The 19640-nt window shown below is 44.4% G+C and overlaps 2 protein-coding genes and 2 long non-coding RNA genes across 4 annotated transcripts; 2 read left to right on the top strand and 2 right to left on the bottom strand.

Moving 5' to 3' along the window:
• Positions 1-364: 364 nt before the first annotated feature.
• On the bottom strand, positions 365-2992 carry LOC147238362 (uncharacterized). Its single transcript, XR_015111878.1, has 4 exons — positions 2637-2992; positions 2219-2240; positions 1881-2109; positions 365-554 (listed from the first exon to the last, which is right to left on the bottom strand). It is a non-coding gene; the product is annotated as an uncharacterized LOC147238362 (long non-coding RNA).
• A 2600-nt stretch (positions 2993-5592) lies between these two features.
• On the bottom strand, positions 5593-10849 carry LOC147238361 (uncharacterized). Its single transcript, XR_015111875.1, has 3 exons — positions 10373-10849; positions 8202-8432; positions 5593-7072 (listed from the first exon to the last, which is right to left on the bottom strand). It is a non-coding gene; the product is annotated as an uncharacterized LOC147238361 (long non-coding RNA).
• Positions 7769-12505, top strand: LOC147238360 (placenta-specific gene 8 protein-like). The gene is made up of 4 exons (XM_086197918.1): positions 7769-8020; positions 8726-8844; positions 8923-9077; positions 11857-12505. The coding sequence occupies exons 2-4, from the start codon at positions 8745-8747 to the stop codon at positions 12016-12018; spliced, it is 417 nt and encodes a 138-aa protein (XP_086054044.1). The 5' UTR covers positions 7769-8020; positions 8726-8744; the 3' UTR covers positions 12019-12505.
• A 649-nt stretch (positions 12506-13154) lies between these two features.
• On the top strand, positions 13155-16430 carry LOC147238359 (cornifelin homolog A-like). Its single transcript, XM_086197797.1, has 4 exons — positions 13155-13311; positions 14783-14944; positions 15174-15328; positions 15529-16430. Exons 2-4 carry the CDS (start codon positions 14803-14805, stop codon positions 15646-15648), a joined length of 417 nt encoding a protein of 138 aa, XP_086053923.1. The 5' UTR covers positions 13155-13311; positions 14783-14802; the 3' UTR covers positions 15649-16430.
• The last annotated feature ends 3210 nt before the right edge of the window (positions 16431-19640 follow it).

Here is a 19640-nt window from a genome sequence, read left to right as displayed (position 1 = left end):
ATGTCAGGAGACTTCGGCCGCTGAGTCGTTTCTCCCATCCACCCGTTCGCCGAGTGCAACTTTGGAAAAGTAGCCCTTTTAAAAGAAGCTCTGAAAAACAACAAAAATATACACTCTTCCGATCTGTCCTCTTGAGTCCTGACGGTCTAGTAGCCGCCGCCGCCGCCGCGTGGAGCAGAGGGCGACGCGTCATGAGTCATTCACAGTCGGACCAATGGGGAGTTAAATAAAGGCTATATACAATAACAGCTCAGGCTTCAACCGGCGCTAATTGGCCACTCTTGTGCCTTGTTGCACCATCAGAAGCTTCACTAGGACACTCGACAGCATCAAGGCCCCAATCACTGATGTGTGTGTGTGTGTGTGTGTGTGTGTGTGTGTGTGTGTGCGTGTGTGTGTGTGTGTGTGCGTGTGTGCGTGTGAGGGAGGATTTTTGAATTTTTTTTCTCCATTTTTTTTGGCACTTCTGGGTGAAGTTTAGGAGATGGGTAAGGATACTGGACACTGCCCGTTGTTGTTCATGATGTCATCCAAGACTTCGTCGTCCAAGTCCACTGAGGAGGAAAGGTCAAAGGTCAGAAAGAGAGCAAACGCTGCAGCAGTGCTGTTGCTATGCAGGGTGCACAGTTAGGTTAGCCTAGCATAGCACAGAGGCTAGAAGAAGGGGGAACGTCCATTAACCGACAACTCTTAAATATTCACCAAATTCTGATACAGTACTTGTCCCTGGGAATGGTCAGTAAAGATACAGCAACAGAAATGATGCAGTAGCACTTCTCTAAAAATGATTCAAGTGTAATTATACAAAACTTGGCCATGCAAAAGACAGAAAAACAAACCTTTGACACCTTCGTTCACCGAAGAAAATACAAAAAAATTGTCAAAATGTTGCAGTTTAACAACAAGCTGCCACCTTCGATACGACACGAACTTGTGTTGAAGTAATTATCGTCAACCAAGAAGTTGTTTTCATCACAGCTGAACTCCATGCATGCTCATATTTTCCGCCTTCAAATGATTTTTCAACCATTTTTTCCCCCCCAGGGTCTGAAAATTGCTCTTATTAAAATCTGGGAGTTTTTTTCCAGGTTTTTTCATGACGTTACGAATCCAACACATCTAATTAATATAATCAAGGTTTTGGATTATGATTATTGTTCTTTTTTGGCTACATTGGTCATTTAAAGAGGAGCCTTCAGTCTGAAGCTGCTGCACCCTGAACAGAATCAACCTCAAGTGTTGACATATGAAACTACAAAGTTTGCAGTCTCATACGCTGAAGTGATGTTCTAACTCTATTATGAAAAAGCATTTGAAAAAAACAAAAAGTCAGTTTAAGCAAGTTTTCCTTTTAATCCTCAGTCTGTAATTAGAACTAGTACTTATTTAAGTTTTACTGTTATTTCAATTTCCGAAGTTACATTGTCATGAGCGTGAACGCTGTGAAACGTGAAAAACTCTAGAAAAAATGTCCGACTCAATACAAACATTTATGAAAGCATATAGGTAGTTTAAAGGGAGGTATCTGAACTAAATATACTCCGATATTCAGGTATTTGATAAGATTATTAATTTTCAAAAAATATATCAATTTTTCCAAAAAAAATCTCCAGACCTGTTAATTGCGAATTATAGTCAAATTATTAGACTTTTCAAGACTTTCCATGAGCTCTGTATTCATTGTTATTTTTATTATGATTATGATTATGATTATTATTACTACTACTTGTGTATTTGATTCAGGTCAAGTTTTACGATAGCAAATGTAAATAATACCTGTGCTCTTCTTCCAATCGTAGTTATGCAATGGTGACTTAAGTGGTTACGTCACTATTTCAACTGAAGATCAGAATAAACCAGGTGCTCTTCCGGGAACTCACCTTTCTTGGAGCGACCGATCTGACCCAGCTTGGGTGCCCTCTGTCCCAGTCGCTGGGGGTTGGCCCCCCCACCCGGGACCTGGGAGTGTCCCGGGTTGTACTGTCCAGCCGGTCCGGGCTGCCGCGGAGGCGCGCTGGGCGAGATGAGCTCGGGGATACCTGAAGATCCATACATGTCTGAGAGGTGCTGTACCTATTTTGACCACTAGATGTCCTCGCAGCCAAAACTCTAATTCGCGTCACAGGGGAGGGGGAAAAAAAGGAAGAAGTCTTTCACTTCCGCAATGGCATTCACCGATGAATGTAGGGACAGAATGTTGGGGATGACACACACTCACGTAGAGAGAAAGTCCTCGTAGCCTGTGAATGAAAGTAAACACGTTTGTCAAAAATAGCCCTCGTGTGCGTCACGGGAGCTAGATTTCAGCGACAGCGCACGCGCTCTCTCTCTCTCTCACACACACACACACACACGCGCACGCACACACTTCTCCGGTGTTGGAAGGGAAACAAGCCGTGTATTCGGTCCTCATCACCGTAAACAGGTGTGGCAAATGTCTCCCCGGCCACTGCCAGAGCCTCGCGCCACGGTTAACCGGTCAGCCGTTACATCTCCGCGTCACAATAAACTTTACCGCTTTACTTTTGATTATTTCTCTGGATTCGAAGCTTCCCGACCAACATGAAATAAAAAAACATCGTATTCTCTCCAATCTTTTTATTTACGCATCAAATTTAAATCTTCGTAAATATTACCTGACTTCTTCTTCTTCGTCTTCTTCACCGAGGCCGCGGTAATGAGCCGAATCCGGTAAAAGTGGCTTCTGAGAATCGTGTTGTTGTTTATCAGCTCTCTCTCTCGCTTTCTATCACTCTCTCTCTCCCCTCTCTCTCTCTCTCCTCTCTCTCTCGCTCCCTCTCTCTTGGCACGACACCGGGGAAGCGTGGATTTAAAGGGACCTCTCGTCGTGTTCGCAGCCTCGGGGGATTCCTCGGATCTTGTCTGGTTTCATCACGGCGGCGTGATGACGTCAGCGACCTGTCAGCTAACCAGGGACAACAGCTGACACCTCAGGTTGTGCAGCGAGGAGCGAGGTGCGCCAAAACAGGGAGGGCCGCGCTGCGTAATCACGCACCTTCCACGACCAGAGCGTGACTGAGGCTCCAGCCAATCACAGCGCGGGGCTTCACGTCTCCTCACCGGGAGCAGACGAAACATCTGCAAGGAGTTTTCAGATTAGCCGGCAATCTGTAATCCAGTCAAATTCATCAATAAAAGACTCAAATTACAGCTTCCCAGAAGAGTTTGTGAGCACCTGAGAGGCTGCAGACTCGTGACTTTAAGAGTGATTTATGAGTTTTATTTTTCTTTATTATTTCTATCATTTTTAAAATTTTTATTTTTAATTTTCTGAGGAGACTCATCAGCTTGATTTGTGCTGTTGTGGTTCAAACATTCGGTCAACCAGTCGTGTGGAGTAAATGAATGCCTCCTGAGGCCAGAGGACCAAGTGTGTGTGTGTGTGTGTGTGTGTGTTGGGGGGGGGGGGGGTCCTGACATCAATCCACAGGTGCCCTCAGGGGTACCAGTGTGCTGCCTGTGCACCAGTGTTCCCAGTGCTCCTTGCTGGTGTCTCACCGCGGTAACAGCGGTTTGGGAAACCTGTCCTGCATAAAATCTTTTTTTTTCTTTTTTTAATCACCCTTTCCCCTCTTCCTCCCTCTCTTTAGTCAGCTTTCTTTTAATAGTCTTCATTTATTCCGTCATCAGTTTTACTTTAACAGAATTTTCCGCCACTTGCCGCTGGTTTTGTGTTGCTGAGCTGAGCTGGACACGTCTCGACTCTTCACTCTTTATTTTGTCGGGGTCCTAAGGGTCGATTTCTTGAATTTCGCGTTCATGATTTGACCTTTTGATGCAAAAACAAAAACATCAAAACAAAATTGCGTCAACTTGCAGTTATTAAACGTGACTGCAGCTTTTATTTTTAAACGCAGCTGTGAGATATTCGACCTAGAACAGACGAGCGCTAAACTAAACCGCTCTTCTGTCTACAGGTGGGTTTGTACTTGACGGTGAATGAGACCCAAAGGGGTTGATGGGTAATTTATTATGTTTCCACACACTGTAACTGATTAGATGTCTTTTTTTCCTACTATATGCACATTTATTTCCTGGATTTTATGTAACCAGAGTCCACGTCCGCACACGCAACGACGGAGGTGAGCGCGGTTAAAGTTTTGCAAAAGAGAGAGAAGCCGTTCTTTTGATGATGAGTGGATCGTTCATTGAGACGTTTGTCACCCACAGGTCACTTTTCCTGAGCCGTGAGTGCGATTCTTCACTTTTTTTAACCTCCATCATGAGTAGAAAAACTTCCTGATGGGATGTGATTGTTGTAGAAGTGCATGAACAGTCATTTTCATCACAGCAACAAGAGGACAAAAAGAGAATTTCTTATCAACAAGAAATCAAATGTGAAACATTTCTCATCTTACACAACCCAGGAATGACATTTGTCGAATTAGCATACAAAGTTCATCAATTATCAATGTGACTTTTGTGCATTGTTTGATTTAATACGCCGTATTTTGATGATAGAAGCAACAGGAATCACCGATTAGACACCAGATCCATACTGAATTAGATAAAAGCAAGGTTGAACGTCCAAAATCAGACCCAGGGACAAAGGTAACCATGGCATTTTTAAAAAATATAATTAATATAATTTCTGATGCGTCATTGATTTGTTTATTCTGTTTGATGTACGTGAGAGAAAAATAAAATCATTTGTTCTTGATTTTCCTTTGTTTTTTTCGCTACCAGGCAACAAATTGTTTTTTTGTTGAAGACTCATGACTCCCCCATAAACAGATTAGTCGTGGGCTAATCCAACTACGCTGCCAAGTAAAGCAGATTAACAGTTGTGATTACTGTCATGTGAAATTCAGTAACCCCATTACAGTGATCACAACTGTTATCGCTGTAATGGGAATTTCAGTGACCGCCTCGGAATAAAATCTGGTGTTGTTCCACCGTATCGACGAGAAGAAAAAGCATGTGATCAAATGCTTGTGCAGCAAAACAAACCAGCAGAGTGTGTGAGGTGAGAATGTGTGTGTGTGTGGGAGTGTAATGCAGAGATTGTTGTCCTCCTAAGGCACACAGAAAGTGGATCTTTTTTTTGGGGGGGGGGGGGTTCGCTTTGTTTCTGCAGGTTCTGGTTTTCCAGTCTGCCTGATGTGATTGAAAGGAACACCTTGTACATTGTTAATAATACATCCTTTCACGCCACAGCACTCATTACATCATGCTAAGCATCACATTACACACTGTCATGTCATGTCAGGTGACAAACCACACGCCAAATCCTTATAGGTCACATCAAACAGTCTGACATATCGCATCAAAATGTAAAATATTGTCACATATTGCGAATAAATGTTTCTTGAATGTTGCAGGAAAGAAACGATACCCATCCGCCAGTTAGCTTAGCTTCGCTTAGCTTAGCTTCGCTTAGCATTAGGGTTGGGTATCGAGAACCGGTTCCTACCGTTAAGCAGCTTTTTGAATTTCAATTCTTTTTTTCAGGTTCGAGTACCCGCTCTCGTTTGTTTTCGGGGCGTGTATCACTCTGCTCGGCGGTCTCTGTGCGTCTGCTAGCAAGAACATCAGTCGTCTGAACATGGACCACAAAAAACGCTTGAAAGTCTGGCTTCATTTTAATTTGAAAGAGGACGGAGTAGCACAGTGCAACATCTGCGAAAAAACAATGTCTGCCAATGGAGGATCACCACAAACATGACGGAACACGTTTGCCTACATGGTGTAACATTTAGCGAGTGGACTGTGTTCAACTCGTGGCGCCGCTCTCCTGCTCCCCTCGCTTCCTCCACTCCAGACAGTCGACCTTCATCATCAGCCAGTAACTCCGCGATGCTGACAGAATCCGGGAGGTGAAAATTATGGTTGTCTCATTCTTAACAAAGCTGCTTCAGTGACAGGCGACCAATTCTTAAAACTGTGTGTATCTGTTTCTAGTTGTTGAACGCTCACGAAGTGAGGCTACCGCTACAACCTGCTGCTGCGACATGAGGCAGCCGGCGGCCCCAGCCAGCAGAGTCTACATACATCGTATACATGTACATCCATCTGGGCTGCAGAGCTTTGTTTTTTGACAAAACTGGCAATGTGAATAAATAAACTGGTCCGTGTTGAGGCTTTTTAAACAAAACAAATTCTCCCGATGAATAGGCTGTGACCTGTTCACTTCCATCTCAAAGAATCGGAATCGAGAATCGTTGAGAACAGGAATCGATATTGAGAATCGGAATCGGACTCGGAATCGGTAAAATCCAAACGATACCCAACCCCACTTGGCAAACATTCTGAAACCAGCTAGCCTGTACTCAAGCAAGTTCCCCAGCGCCTGAAACCCTGATAGTCATGAACCAAAGGTTTTGTTGAGTTTGCTGAAGTTTTCTAAGTTGCTGCATCAAATCACCGCGCCCAGGTGCTGGTAAAGTAGTTCCGGCTACGTACTTGAATCTAAAAATAAAACATCTCATGATTGTCATCCCAGTGAGTGTTACACAGGACCCTGATTGAAACAGCTTGTATCAGCTGGACAACAGCTATTATGGAAGCTTTCTTGACTGAAATAGTTGTGTGACACCCTTACATAACATTCCTCATTGTTGCAGGTACGCCTGTTACATAAAGCTTTCAGACCTTTTTGTCTTTGTTGTCGAGAAGCCAAGACCAGACACTGTCACGTCTTTGTATTTCTCGCAAACCTCCGTCTGAGAGCCTGTGCTTTTACCCACGGACGTCTAATGGCTGAGCTTACACAAAATCCACGGGGCTGATTTTTATGAAGCTGGAGGGGCGATGCAGGTCAGTCTGTTCGATTCAGGAGTGGATCATTAACCTGAGGTCAACAAGTCTGCTTGTGGTTAAATCTTAATTGTGGACATAAAGCAACAGTACAATGAATGTGACCTCTGTTAATCTTCTGCTGGATCATCCGTGTCAGCTGTGCTGCCCTCATGAAATGAGAGATGTTGCTTGTGTGATAGGGCTCACTCCTCCGGCTCCCCCGAGCCCTGTGACGCTCCCTGAGACGTCCCACATCTCGCAAGAGCCCGTTTTTATTTTAGTGAGAATGAAATCTGAAACCATCATGTTGGTCCTGTAGAGGAAAATCCAAATGTCAAATTGTTTTACTGGAATTCTCTTCTTTGTGATCATCGAGTAAACGTTTGTCATTGAAGTGACGTCTCAGAAACACCACTAGGAATGTCCACTGGGATTTGTGGATGAACTGAAAATATGTTGGTGGTCAAAGGTCAAGGTCACCTTAACCTCACGTAAACATCGTATTGCTGAGAGAGAATTTCTGCACATTTGCCGCAAAATTGCACTTAAATTTAAAAGATTTTGGCGGTCAAAGGTCAACTTCCTAGTGACCAGCTGGTATTCAGCCGTGACATCGTATGAAATGAAGGAACGCCATTCATACCCGTCACTCCCAACTACAAACCAAAACTTCTCCCATTATGGACAATAACTGGATTGGGATTTCACCATGGGGGCAGCATGGCTCAGAGGTAGAGTGGCCGTCTAGCAACCGAAGGGTTGCTGGTTCAATCCTCACTTCCCCTGGCCACCGTGTTGAAGTGTCCTTGAGCAAGACACTGAGCCCCTAATTGCTTCTGATGGCCCTGTGATGGACTGGTGACCCGTCCACAGTGAACCCCGCCTCTAAACCAATGTCAGCTGGGATAGACTCCACCCCCCCCCCCACCCTGCGACTCTTAACGGATAAGTGGTATAGAAAATGGATGAATGGATGCGTGCTACTGAGTACGATTGAGTTTCCTCACTGTTTCACAGAGGACCCTGAACACATCACCTAAATAACGCAGGTCAGCAGACTTAACCGTCACGGGAACAGGCTGCTTTGTTTGCCCGTCTTATCCGAGAGTTTCATATTTACACCAAAACACTGCAGTCAAGCAAAAGAGCACAGACGGAGATGTCAAGAGGTGAAGAGAGAGGGAGAGGAAGTCAAACTCAGAAGAGCAAAGGTTCACGTAATTCTCTGGACCATCAGCTGGACTTCACTCTCTCCAGGAAGGTAAAGTAAATCATTCTTTAACTCCAGTCAGGAGACGGCGGTGATTAATCCTGTGCGAGAGACGGTGCATGGGGGGTTGGTTTACAGGTCGCCGCTGACCTCACAGCCATGTGCAAACAAAAGAAACCGGTGTTAATGTGTAGAGCTGATCAACTGCACGGTGTGGGCTGTGAATCAGTACCTCAGGCCAGTGTTCCATCCATCTTCACCTACTTATCCAAAGCCGTGTTGCAGGGGTAGCAAGGACACGGCCTGCCCTGTGGCTCCCTCCCTCTCTGGGGATTCAGCAGCTCCAGTCCCTCACAGAGTTCCCACTCGCGCGTATTTTTGTTTTAGATGCCAATATCCTTCAGTTCATTCCATCTCATCCAGCCAGAATCCTGTTTTCTTCAAATCCTGCCAGAGTGACGTCCTAGATCAGAACACGATGAGATACCAGAGTTGATACCCACAATCAGGTTCATTTAGTTCAAGTGACTGTCAGAACTCAGTGTGTGTTCACCATCTGCAAGGGCACAGCAGAAGAACTTGTGTTGTTTCATAAAAGCGAAACCATCAGAGAAATATGTTTTGAATTAAGGTGATTTTAAAAATTATTCAGCGGTGAAAGACAAACATACCGAAAAACAAGAAAAAAAAACATCGGATCAGTCTTTTTTTTAATGTGTCGTCAACTCTTTTTTTTTTCCCTTTCTTTTGTGACAGTCTCAGACCAGGACTCGTCATGTCCCTGCAGGTGGTCCAGGTCCAGCCTCAAAGAGGGTCTGAGGAGGCTGGCCAGTGGAGCACCGGTCTGTGCGAGTGCTACAAAGACGTAGGAGACTGTAAGCGTCTAAAAATGAACTCTGGGTACATTCGGGTCCCACTTCTATGACCCTCAGGTGACCTGCGCTTGTGTGCAGGCTGCTTTGCCGTGTGCTGCCTCCCCGTGTTCACCTGTAAGGTGACCAGGGCCGTGGGTGCATGTCCCTGCCTGCCTCTGCTGGACTGCATCAGCTGCGTCCCTCCAGCCTCTCTGGCCATGAGGGCTTCTGTCAGGGATCGATACGGCATCCAGGTAAAGAAAAAACAAGACTGTCTCAGTGTTGAGTCTTCATTAATAAAGATTTTATGTTTCAAGATGTCATGAAAGCAACGCTAATAGTTCAACCAAATGGGTGGTTTTATTTTCTAAAAACTAAAGTTGCCCACTGGTGTAGGGTCCACTTTAAAAAAATAAAATAAAATACAAGTTGATATTGTGATTGATTTTTAAAAAAATGAACAGCCTCCTGGTCATTGAAACAGTAAGTATAGATTAGAAACTGTTATACATCATCGCCTTCTTCAAATAATTGCCGGGGTCATTTTTTTTTGGTGTGTTTCCTGAAACACTTGAAAAAAATGACTTACAGTAAACGATTATTTTAAGAAGGCAGCGAAATACGAAATACTCAGATTCCTTTAGCTTGGCGTAAAAACAGGCCGAGGATGAGGAGATGTGATGGACTCCGATAGAAAAGCTCTTCAGTTGGGTTCAACTGACAATCATCAAGCAGTTCATCCGCAAGTCCCGGTGGACTCGGGCACTTTTGAGAGTCTCTGTTTAAGTTGTGAGCAAAATGTCCTTTTACTCTTCCTCGTACGCTGTGGGTGGTCTTTTTTTTTTTTTTTTTTGGCATTTCTTTAAAACAGGTTGGAGAGGAAAAAAACTTCCTACACTGCCATCATTTTTCTTCTTCTTCTTCTTCTTTTTTTTTTTTTTTCCAAATTGCAGGTTCAGTTTCTCTTGTAGTTTTGTACCTGGTTAAAACCGTTTGTGATTCAATAACTTTACCTGAATACAGCATAGTACCACCAGAATCACTGACGCTCATAATGCAACACCTAGTTTAGACAAAAAAAATGTAATTTTTGCTCTGGATATGATTTTGTTTGATTGCGTAATAGAGACAAAAGTGAACCTGTGAGTTTTCATCGGTAGCAACCAGTAGCAATTCAGTTCTCTCAGACTCAATTCTCAGCCCAATTACACAACACCAAGTAGGTGTCCCTCCTGGTGCTGTTGTTATTAGTTCAGTCGTGCAAAAAAAAAGAAAAGATTTCAAGGTTACATCAGGAAAAACTGCGGTTGGAGGCTTAGGATTTAGTCAAATCAGCACTGATTCTGCTTATAAATAACTGAGCGAATAATCAAGACGGAGCCGAGCGAGCTTCCCACCTGCTGCTCCGCTGTTTGTCCACAACCAGCACTCATGTATCTGCCTGCATGACCTGATAGACATCAGGCGTGTGTGTGTGTGTGTGTGTGTGTGTGTGTGTGTGTGTGTGTGACTGATCAGTGCCTGTAAGCGATAGGAAACATCTGCTCACACGCAAACAACATATGCCAGGACCAGGTTTACATGAGCCGCCGTGGTAAGGGGCGCAGTGAAGAGAAGGAGAGCTACAGCAGGAGGCAGGAGTGGTTGGAGGCCCAGCAGGCAGGCAGGCAGGCAGGCAGGAGCTGGAGTGCTGCCATCGCAGAAGGAGGTGGTTGGTAATGTTGGCTTCTCTGGAGGTGGAGTGGGCCGTGGATTGCTGTCAATATCGCAAAGCATGAGCTCGGAAGGTGCCAGAAGTCCCAGCATGTAGGTTGTTGGGCGAGCGAGACGACGGCTCTCTCACTCTTCCAACGCCAGACCAAGAATGAAGCTTATTCCTGAAAAAACAACAACAACAAAACAATAAAAAACAAAACTTCAGTACATTTATCCACATTTTTTCAAAAGTCTTATTTCAACTTCCTGTGTTTCTTTTTTGTTGTTGTTTTTTTCCCCCCTTGCTTCATCAGAAAGTTGCATCACGCGTTCAAACCTCCAAACCTGTAAAGACGTTTCGGGGGCGGTCTGATAATTTTAGTTGTTAATGTCACCCTCCCACTGTAAATAAGGGAGGGAGGCAGCATGGAAGAGAGAAAGAGCGGCGCAACTCCAAAAAAAAAGATGTTTTTGCTCTTTTATAGAGCCGCTCGCCATCGCTCAGCTGCACGCAAAGGAGAAATGAGTTAGTTTAGTCACCGACACATGCATAAGAAAGAATATTTCGGTTAACTAATCAGGCATCGCTCTCATTTAGTCACTACAACAAGCTTAGTTAACTCTTAATAAGTGCATAATAAAGGATTTATTAGTCTTGCTGTAGGTCTGGCAGCTGCAGAATGTGGCAAGAGTGAGGAATTCATAAACGACTCAGGACAGTCCTCAACATGTGTGCATTCACAGATAACAGCGGGGTGAGTTTGGCCAATAGACGTCATCGAACAACATCATGATCTCACAGAGGCCTCCCGAAATAAAGCTAGCATTCATGAACAGCTTGAAAAATCAGATCGAAGCCAGGATAAGAGCTGATTTTCGTTTAAAAAAAACTGTACATATTTGAGGTATCAAGTGTCAAAAAGTGACAGGACACTCATCTGCCCCCCCCCCCCCCCCACACACACACACACACGCGCTGCCTCAGTCTGACGAGGGACAAGTCAAGGCTGCGTTTCTCACCCGCCTGCCCACGTTTTTATCTTTACTGACCGTTCGTCAGTCCTGCTTGTCGTTGCTGCTAAAGACTTTTTACTCATCAGAATGTGCGTTCCCACAAATCCATCACTTTACTTCAAGAATACTTTCACAACTGCATTTATGTTGCCCTCACAATTACTGGAGTGTGAATGGAAGCCGGTGTCACCAGCAGTGGAGGTAAATGAGTTGTTGCATTGTATATCGGTGAAAAAAAACATGTCTTCTTCTGCACCTTCAATGCAAATATTCACCTTTTGTTCGAGCCTCCCACCTGTGTTCAGGCCTCCGTGTGTCTTACAGGGGAGTGTGTGGAGCGACTGCCTGTATGGATGCTGCTGCTATCCGCTATCTTGGCTCCAGATCTCCAGAGAGTTGAAAAGAAGAGCAGCATCCCACGCCTCCTCCTCCCCCTCAGCCAGATACACCTCTCTGACATCCCTGCAGGGGGCGCACTTGGTGTAAATACATCTCAATCCTCAGTTTCTCCGGCCTCGGCCGTGGACCGGCCCCCCTACGGAGTATAGAGGATGAGTTAATCACACTTGTTCTCATCTGGAGCAGGAACACTGTGTCGCTGAAAGAAAAGTCCAGTGATGGAAGTCCAAAATGGCGAGGAGACGAAGGCCCACTACAGCTGATGATGGTTATTATCATTGTCATTAACTGCTCTTATTTATAACGATCTGCTGCTTGAATTAAGACTGATTTAGCAATAAAAAGAAAACGAATGCAACTTCCTCCTCCACCTGCTTTTCCTGCAAGAACAGACGTCTTTACATTTTGTGCTGAATCATCAGTTGTGTCAACAACGACCAAAACCAACATCGATTTATTAATATATACCAGACGAACTTTATTGATAAAGGAGGAAATACATCTGTTCAAAGTTAATGGACTTTATTTATTCCCCGAGGGAGCTGATGTTGCCTCAGTCAACCTTGTTTTAATAAAGAAGAATTCAGATTTATTACAACTCCCTTCCAGATGAAAATGTGCTGAATTTTGACTCTTCATTTTCATTTGTCATAAAAAAATACATTGCATAAAAATTGCACGAATAAAAATCAAGCACACACGCACGCGCGCGCGCACACACACACACACACACACACACACACAGGCTCATTTAATTTGAGATCCTGGCATCAGTAAAGTCATTTAAGGAAAATTGTTTCCATCTAGTGGTCAGCAGAAGCATTACAGGAGGTAGACAGCAGGTGCTGGAGTGTCCCAAGTGCGATGGACTTGAATTTTACACCAGAACTTGGTTGTATATGCTGGACCAAACTGAGACGTGGACCATAGGAGAACTGAGCCAACGTGTTTTCATACACGCCAGTTTGGTTTTTTGTTTTGCCAGTTTTTGTTGTTGTTGTTGTTGTTTGTTGTTTGTTTTACCACAGTAAAAGGAAGTCATCAAATGTAATAATTCTAACCTAGAAAGTAGGAGGAATGAATTAAGGGAAACTACAGACTTCTGCCTGCTTCTTAGTGAGCGTGATGACAAACACTCGAACATTCTGATCTTATCCACACGCCGCTGGCTCAGAAGCAGGTGGTATGCGCGTTAGGGAGGATGGCATTCGAGGAGACGTGCGATGGTCAGATAGGGATGGCACACGTCAGACTGGACAGACCAGTTGGTGCCATTCAGTGACGCTGACTGTTCTCCAGTATGAAAATGTATATATGTACATGTACAACAGTCCTCTAGCCCTCAGGTCCAACACCTCCTATCCCCGGAAGAACAGCTGGGTAAGTCTTTCCGCTCATCCTGACAGCGCGCAGGTATGCACTTCAGAGTACAGCTCTGTCATTGGAAACAAGACTATTTTCCTACATGAGTTTAGAATGAAAGTAAAGTTCATGTTCTTACTCAGAAGAACTTAGAACTGCCAAGTAATGTCTCTCTCTCTCTGTCTTTTTTTAAATTTTTGCTTCATAACGGCATTAAAATTCTCATGATTTAGGGTCAGTTCGCTAAATATCTCTGAAAATCTGAACGTTAACCTTTGTTAGCAGACTTGTCTCAGATGGCATGCTTGGAAACACCTGGATGTTTAAACATGGATCAATTCCACGTTTACAGTGATTTATCAACAAAATCTAGGTGCTGCAGACACTTCTTGCTCCGTTCATCTGCAGGCACCGAAATATTTTTCTTATCTCAGAGGAAAATGCTTCACTTTCTGAGTTCAAACCCAATTCTCAATGCCAGCAGCAAGTAATTAAATGACTAAATACAATTTGTTTTGAAGAATTAATTTCAGCAGCTTATGGTTCCACAATGGGTGGCACGGTGGTGCAGTGGTCAGCACTGTTGCCTCACGGCAAGAAGGTTCCAGGTTCGGCACGGGATCTTCCTGTGTGAGTCTCCATGTTCTCCCTGTGCCTGCGTGGGTTCTCTCCGGTACTCCGGCTTCCTCCTACTGTGAATGGTTGTCTGTCTATATGTGTTGGCCCGTCCAGGGTGAACCCCGCCTCTCACCTGAGGGCTGCTGGGATAGACTCCAGCCCCCGCGACCCTTAACAGGATAAGCAGGAGAAAATGGATGGATGGTTTTAAGAGGTTTAAGCAGGATCCATCTCAAAATCTAAAAGCCATAAAAGTGAGATACATGTTTACTGATTCCACGAGACAATATCTATAGACCAGATGAACTGCGGATTTGAAAAACATTGATAAGTGTGGAATAAAAAGATTTGTATTGACTTTAATGAGTCATTTCTCTCACTTTAAATATACGAACTGCAAAAGCTTGATTAGCTGTTAATAAGTGCATAATAAAGGCTTTATAAGCATAATAAGGCATTTTCTCATTTTATATCCAGCAGCTTAAAAAAAAGCCTAGTTAACGTTTAGTAATACATTGTTAAACATTTATTAACCTTTATAAGGCACTTTAGATGTGGTACCTGTTAGTTAATAGGTGCGGTTAACTGCTAATAAATGCATAATAAAATATGGATTATTCTTAATGAAACAAGAGAAAAGGCTTAGTAAGGATTTAATGGTCCCTTATTATTTTAAGTTATTTCTTTCATAATCAAATTCTGTTTAGGGCCCCCTACAGGCTCGGGCCAGCGTTTATGCTACTAGCAACACTTCTTATGTCACTGATACACAGGAAGCTGAACTTTTATCAGGGTTATTAAAAAAGGATTATTAAACACTTTAATATCAATAAGTGTTAATAATTGTTAGCAACCTGGGTTACTTATACAGTTCCCGTGGAGGCCGTTGCCATGGAGGCTGTCATCAAAACAACCGTGAAGGAAACCGATCTGTCCGAAACGACGGTGACCCCACCCAGGCCTTTCATCTCGACCAGCATCTCCAACCAGTGGAATTCTGGCATTTGTGACTGCGCTCAGGATCGACCTCGGTGTAAGTTCTCTAGCCGACCCCTGTGTGCTATCCCCATGCCAACAGACTGGGGATCAGTGGCCGTGGTGAAGCATGTAGACAATGCTGATGTTTTGTATGATACTGAACGAGATCACTTGCAGGACTTTTCCTGCAGCTCAGTATTTGACATCTCTCAGACCTGGACCTTCTTATGTTAGTCTGCCTCATGTGCTTATGTTCAGATTATTCTGTTTTTTTTTTGTTCTAGGTTGCTTTGCTTTTTGGTGCTTCCCCTGCTTCGCTTGTAAAACAGCGCGTGAGGCCGGGGAGTGTCTATGTTTACCTCTTCTGGATTCTTTTGGACTCATCCCGCCTATAACCACAGCGCTCAGGGTGTCAGTGCGCCAGCGATACGGCATCGAGGTAGGAAGGCTCCTCGGTTCAGGCATTTCTGGGCTCAGCCAAATGGGTCATGATTTTATCTGAAAACCAATCAGTGTGAAACCTGTCTGGCTTTTCATGACAGTCTATGAATGTTGCAGTAATTCCTGAGGGCTCCTCTACTAAACGACTGCGGCTGATCTATGATCTATGACAGAGACGATGTCTTCTTCTCCTCACAGGGTACGGTTTGCAACGACTGCGTGTACGCCTGCTTCTGCAGGCCCTGCAGCTGGTGCCAAATATCAAGAGAAATCAAGACAAGAACGAACCCCATCACCTTAATAAGCATGAAATTCTGATACCAACTGAAGTGGAGCTCGTCGCTGCTGCCGCTCAGTGAAACAAACGCCCCAAACATCACGACAGACTTCTCTTCATCTCCTGAGATCAGCACTATCATGGTATTTGGGAACAACGGAAAGTTGCTACTGATGAGTTCAGTTGAAAGCACGCCGGTGTCTGCGGAATGTCACCGAACAGCTGATTAAGGATCAGAACATGAGAGGCAAGCTGAATATGAACCAGGACATTAGCAGGCACTTGTTTCATTACTTATTTTGTCATATATGTGCTATTTAAATCCCAAGTGAATTGTTTATGTAATTATATAATAATATAATGCATATAACACCTAGAGGGAATTTCCACAAGTTTGGCACAAACCTTCCCTTGGACTCAGGTACAGAGAAGGTCAAAGGTCAAGGTGCAATGTCACTTCCTGTTGATCCTGTTCTGGTTAACGCGATATCTCAGAAACACTGAAATCTTTCCAATTCATCTTTGAGTGCTAGAGGTCATTTGAGCCACGTTTAAAGACATCAAAGTGGAACCTCTTTTTTTCTTCTCCTTCAAATCTTGACTTTATTTTCCTACATTTTTCAGTGAGTGAAAGAAACACAAATTTGAAATCACCTCATTATGGCACAAGAGCAGAAACGCCTGCAGCCATGGAGCAGCTCTCATGAAATCGAATGGGGCAACTGGCTCCTGTCAAATTCCACCCACTCAAAGTTCGGTTTTTCAAATTGACAGTCTCTTGTTACCCTAATTGCCTGACAACATAATAAAGCAGATAAATTAACATCTGTGTGTTCCTTCAGTTGGATCCTGTTATGTTGCGATGTGTCTTTTACTCTCACTCAGGGAGGTCTTGTTCTGAAAACTATAAATCCCAGGAAACAAGCACCTTGGTACAACTCCGAACCCAGACAGCTGAAACAAAAAAAACTGGAGAGAATATGGCGCTCCTCCAAACTGGAGGAGTCACATATTGTCAGGCAAGACGGTCTTAAAACTTATAAGAAAGCCCTTTGTAAAACTAGAGCAGCCTACAACTTGGCACTAATCGAGGAGCAGAAGAACAACCCCAGGTTCCTCTTCAGTCCTGTAGCCAGACTGACAGAGAGCCACAGATTATTGAACCAAGTATTCCTGTTTCCCTGGGCAGCAAAGATTTCATGGACTTCTTTAATGACAAAATTGTCCTTCTTAGAGAGAAAATTCACCTCCTCCTGCCATCAGCTGACAACATGGCACCTATAGCCTCAGAAGCCTTAGAGGCTGCTGGAGGACCAGACGTACACTTTGACAGTTTTTCTACCGTTAGCCTTGATGAGCTCAGTTCAATCATTTCCTCCTCTAAACCATCCACCTGTCTTCTAGACCCCATCCCAACCAAGCTACTTAAGGACTGTCTACCCCTCATTAGCCCCTCCCTCTTAGATATGATCAATGTGTCGCTGTTATCTGGTTACGTCCCACAGTCCTTTAAAGTGGCAGTAATTAGACCCCTTCTCAAAAAAGCAACCCTGGGTCCAGAAGTTTTGGCCAACTACAGACCAATATCAAATCTTCCTTTTCTCTCCAAAATTCTGGAGAAAGCAGTTGCTAACCAGCTGTGTGACTTCTCCATAGCAACAGCCTATTAGAGGAGTTTCAGGGTTCATCCTAGCACAGAAACAACACTAGTCAAAGTTACCAGTGACCTCCTACTAGCATCAGATAAGAGACTGGTCTCTGTGCTGGTCTGATTAGATCTTAGTGCAGCTTTTGATACCATTGACCACCATATCCTTCTACAGAGACTGGAACATGTCATTGTAGGAACTGCACTAAACTGGTTCAGGTCATATTTACTAGGTCGATCTCAGTTTGTACTCACTAATGATAAACCCTCGGAAACCACTGCAGTCAGTTATGGTGTTCCTCAAGGCTCTGTGCTTGGACCAATCCTCTTCACCCTTTATCTGCTTCCTCTAGGTCACATTATTAGGAAACACTCAATTAATTTTCACTGCTATGCTGACGACACACAGCTGTACTTATCAATGCATCCACATGAAATAAATCAGCTGACTAAACTGGAGACCTGTCTGAAGGAGATAAAAACTTGGATGACCCTTAATTTCCTTTTATTAAACTCCGATAAAACTGAAGTCATTGTCTTGGGCCCAAAACATCTTAGAGACACCCTATCTAAAGGTACCCTGGAAGGTATAACCTTGGCCCCCAGCACGACCGTAAGGAACCTAGGAGTTCTCTTTGATCAGGATCTGTCCTTTCATGCCCACATTAGGGCAAATTTCTAGGACTGCTTTCTTTCATCTACGTAACATCGCTAAGATCAGACACATCCTGTCTCAAAAGGATGCAGAAAAACAAGTCCATGCCTTTGTCACTTCCAGGCTGGATGACTGCAATTCCCTCCTATCAGGCTGCACCAGTAAAGCTTGGTTTATGCTTCTGTGCCGCGGCGTCATTGAGCATTCGAAGTTCTGTGTCGAGGGAACGTGTTGCTCTGCAATTCACCGCCAAGCCGCTCGGGGTGTGTGGCTGTGTCTTTGTATGGTTTCGGGGGGCTCTTGTTGGATTCCTTGGTGGTTGTACTTGCGGACTTCCTCGATAACCCTTTCTTCGGCTTGGTCCATTTTGTTGTGTTGTTGTGCTGAACCGGAAATGACGTTCTGAGCGGACCAATCACAGTCTTTGACGTTCACGATACGTCAACACGACGCGTAGTCAGGATTTTTTGGAGGTGCACATCAAGATATGGCGGAGGGTTCGCGTAGGGGTCTGCGTCGATGGCGTAGGTACAGCGTCGCCCCGACGCAGAAGCATAAACCAGGCTTAAGTCCCTAAAGACTCTCCAGCTGGTCCAAAATGCTGCTGCCCGCGTGTTGACAAGAACTAGTAGAAGACACCAGGTCTCTCCTGTACTGGCTTCTCTCTATTGGCTCCCTGTCAAATTCAGAATAGAATTCAAAATTCTCCTTTTAACACACAAAGTCCTCAACAGTCAGGCTCCTTCATCCCTGACAGAGCTCCTAGTCCCCTATGATCCAGCTGGAACCCTTCACTCCCAGGATACAGGGTTACTGGTGGTTCCTAGAGTTCTAAAAGTAGAATGGGAGCCAGAGCCTTCAGCTATCAGGCTCCCCTCCTGTGGAACCGTCTCCCAGTTTCAGTCCAGGATGCAGACACCCTCTATACCTTTAAGAGCAGACTTAAGACCTTCCTTTTTGATCATCACTCCTATATGTGTCATACATAAATCATACTCATATGTGTTACTAACCCATCTTCTTCTCCGGAGCCTTCGGGCTCTCCACATCCCAGATACTGGAGGAGGCTACAGACCTGAAGAGGCTCAAGCTGCCACCCGTAGCTCCACCCGCTCACGTCCCCGTCTGTCCAACAGTCTCTCCTCCTTTCTCTCTCTCTTTATCTCTGTCCCTCTCTTTCCTTCTGTATATCTGTCTCTCTCCATGATCTGTGTTTATCTCTGCCCCGCTCTCCTGCTCTCTTTCCCCCCAACCGGTCAAAGCAGAAGGTCGTCCCCACTGATCCTGGATCTGCTCGACGTTCCTGCCTGTTAAAAGGAAGGTTTTCGTCACTGTTGCAGGATGTGCTGCTGATGGAGAATTGTTGGGTGTAGATTCATTGAGGGAGTGTGGTACTGGACCTGCTCTACTTGGAAAGTAGAGACAAATAAAACTGACTTGACTTGAAATCTGCCGAGACTTGAGTTTTTGTGGGAAATCACTAGATTGTGTTGGAATACAGAAAGCGTTCCTGGGCTGGGGTATATCTAAAAAAAAATTAAATAACAATGGTACATGGTACACAAAATGTTATGTTATTTTGATAGGGATAAGCTAACACCCTCAATACACTTCACCTTGATGGCCACCTGGTCTACAGTGACCACACTGACCAGGTGACTACTGCAGTCAAAGAAGAGGACAAACCCTAAGCATGGTTTCTTAAAACAAAACTCTGTTCCAATTGTATG

The sequence above is a fragment of the Aulostomus chinensis genome, chromosome 24 (assembly GCF_037954235.1).
Source record: "Aulostomus chinensis isolate RoL2024-O1b breed Wild chromosome 24, RoL_Achi_v1.0, whole genome shotgun sequence".
In the NCBI taxonomy this organism is placed as follows: Eukaryota; Metazoa; Chordata; class Actinopteri; order Syngnathiformes; family Aulostomidae; genus Aulostomus; species Aulostomus chinensis.
This window is presented reverse-complemented; position numbering and strand designations above follow the sequence as displayed.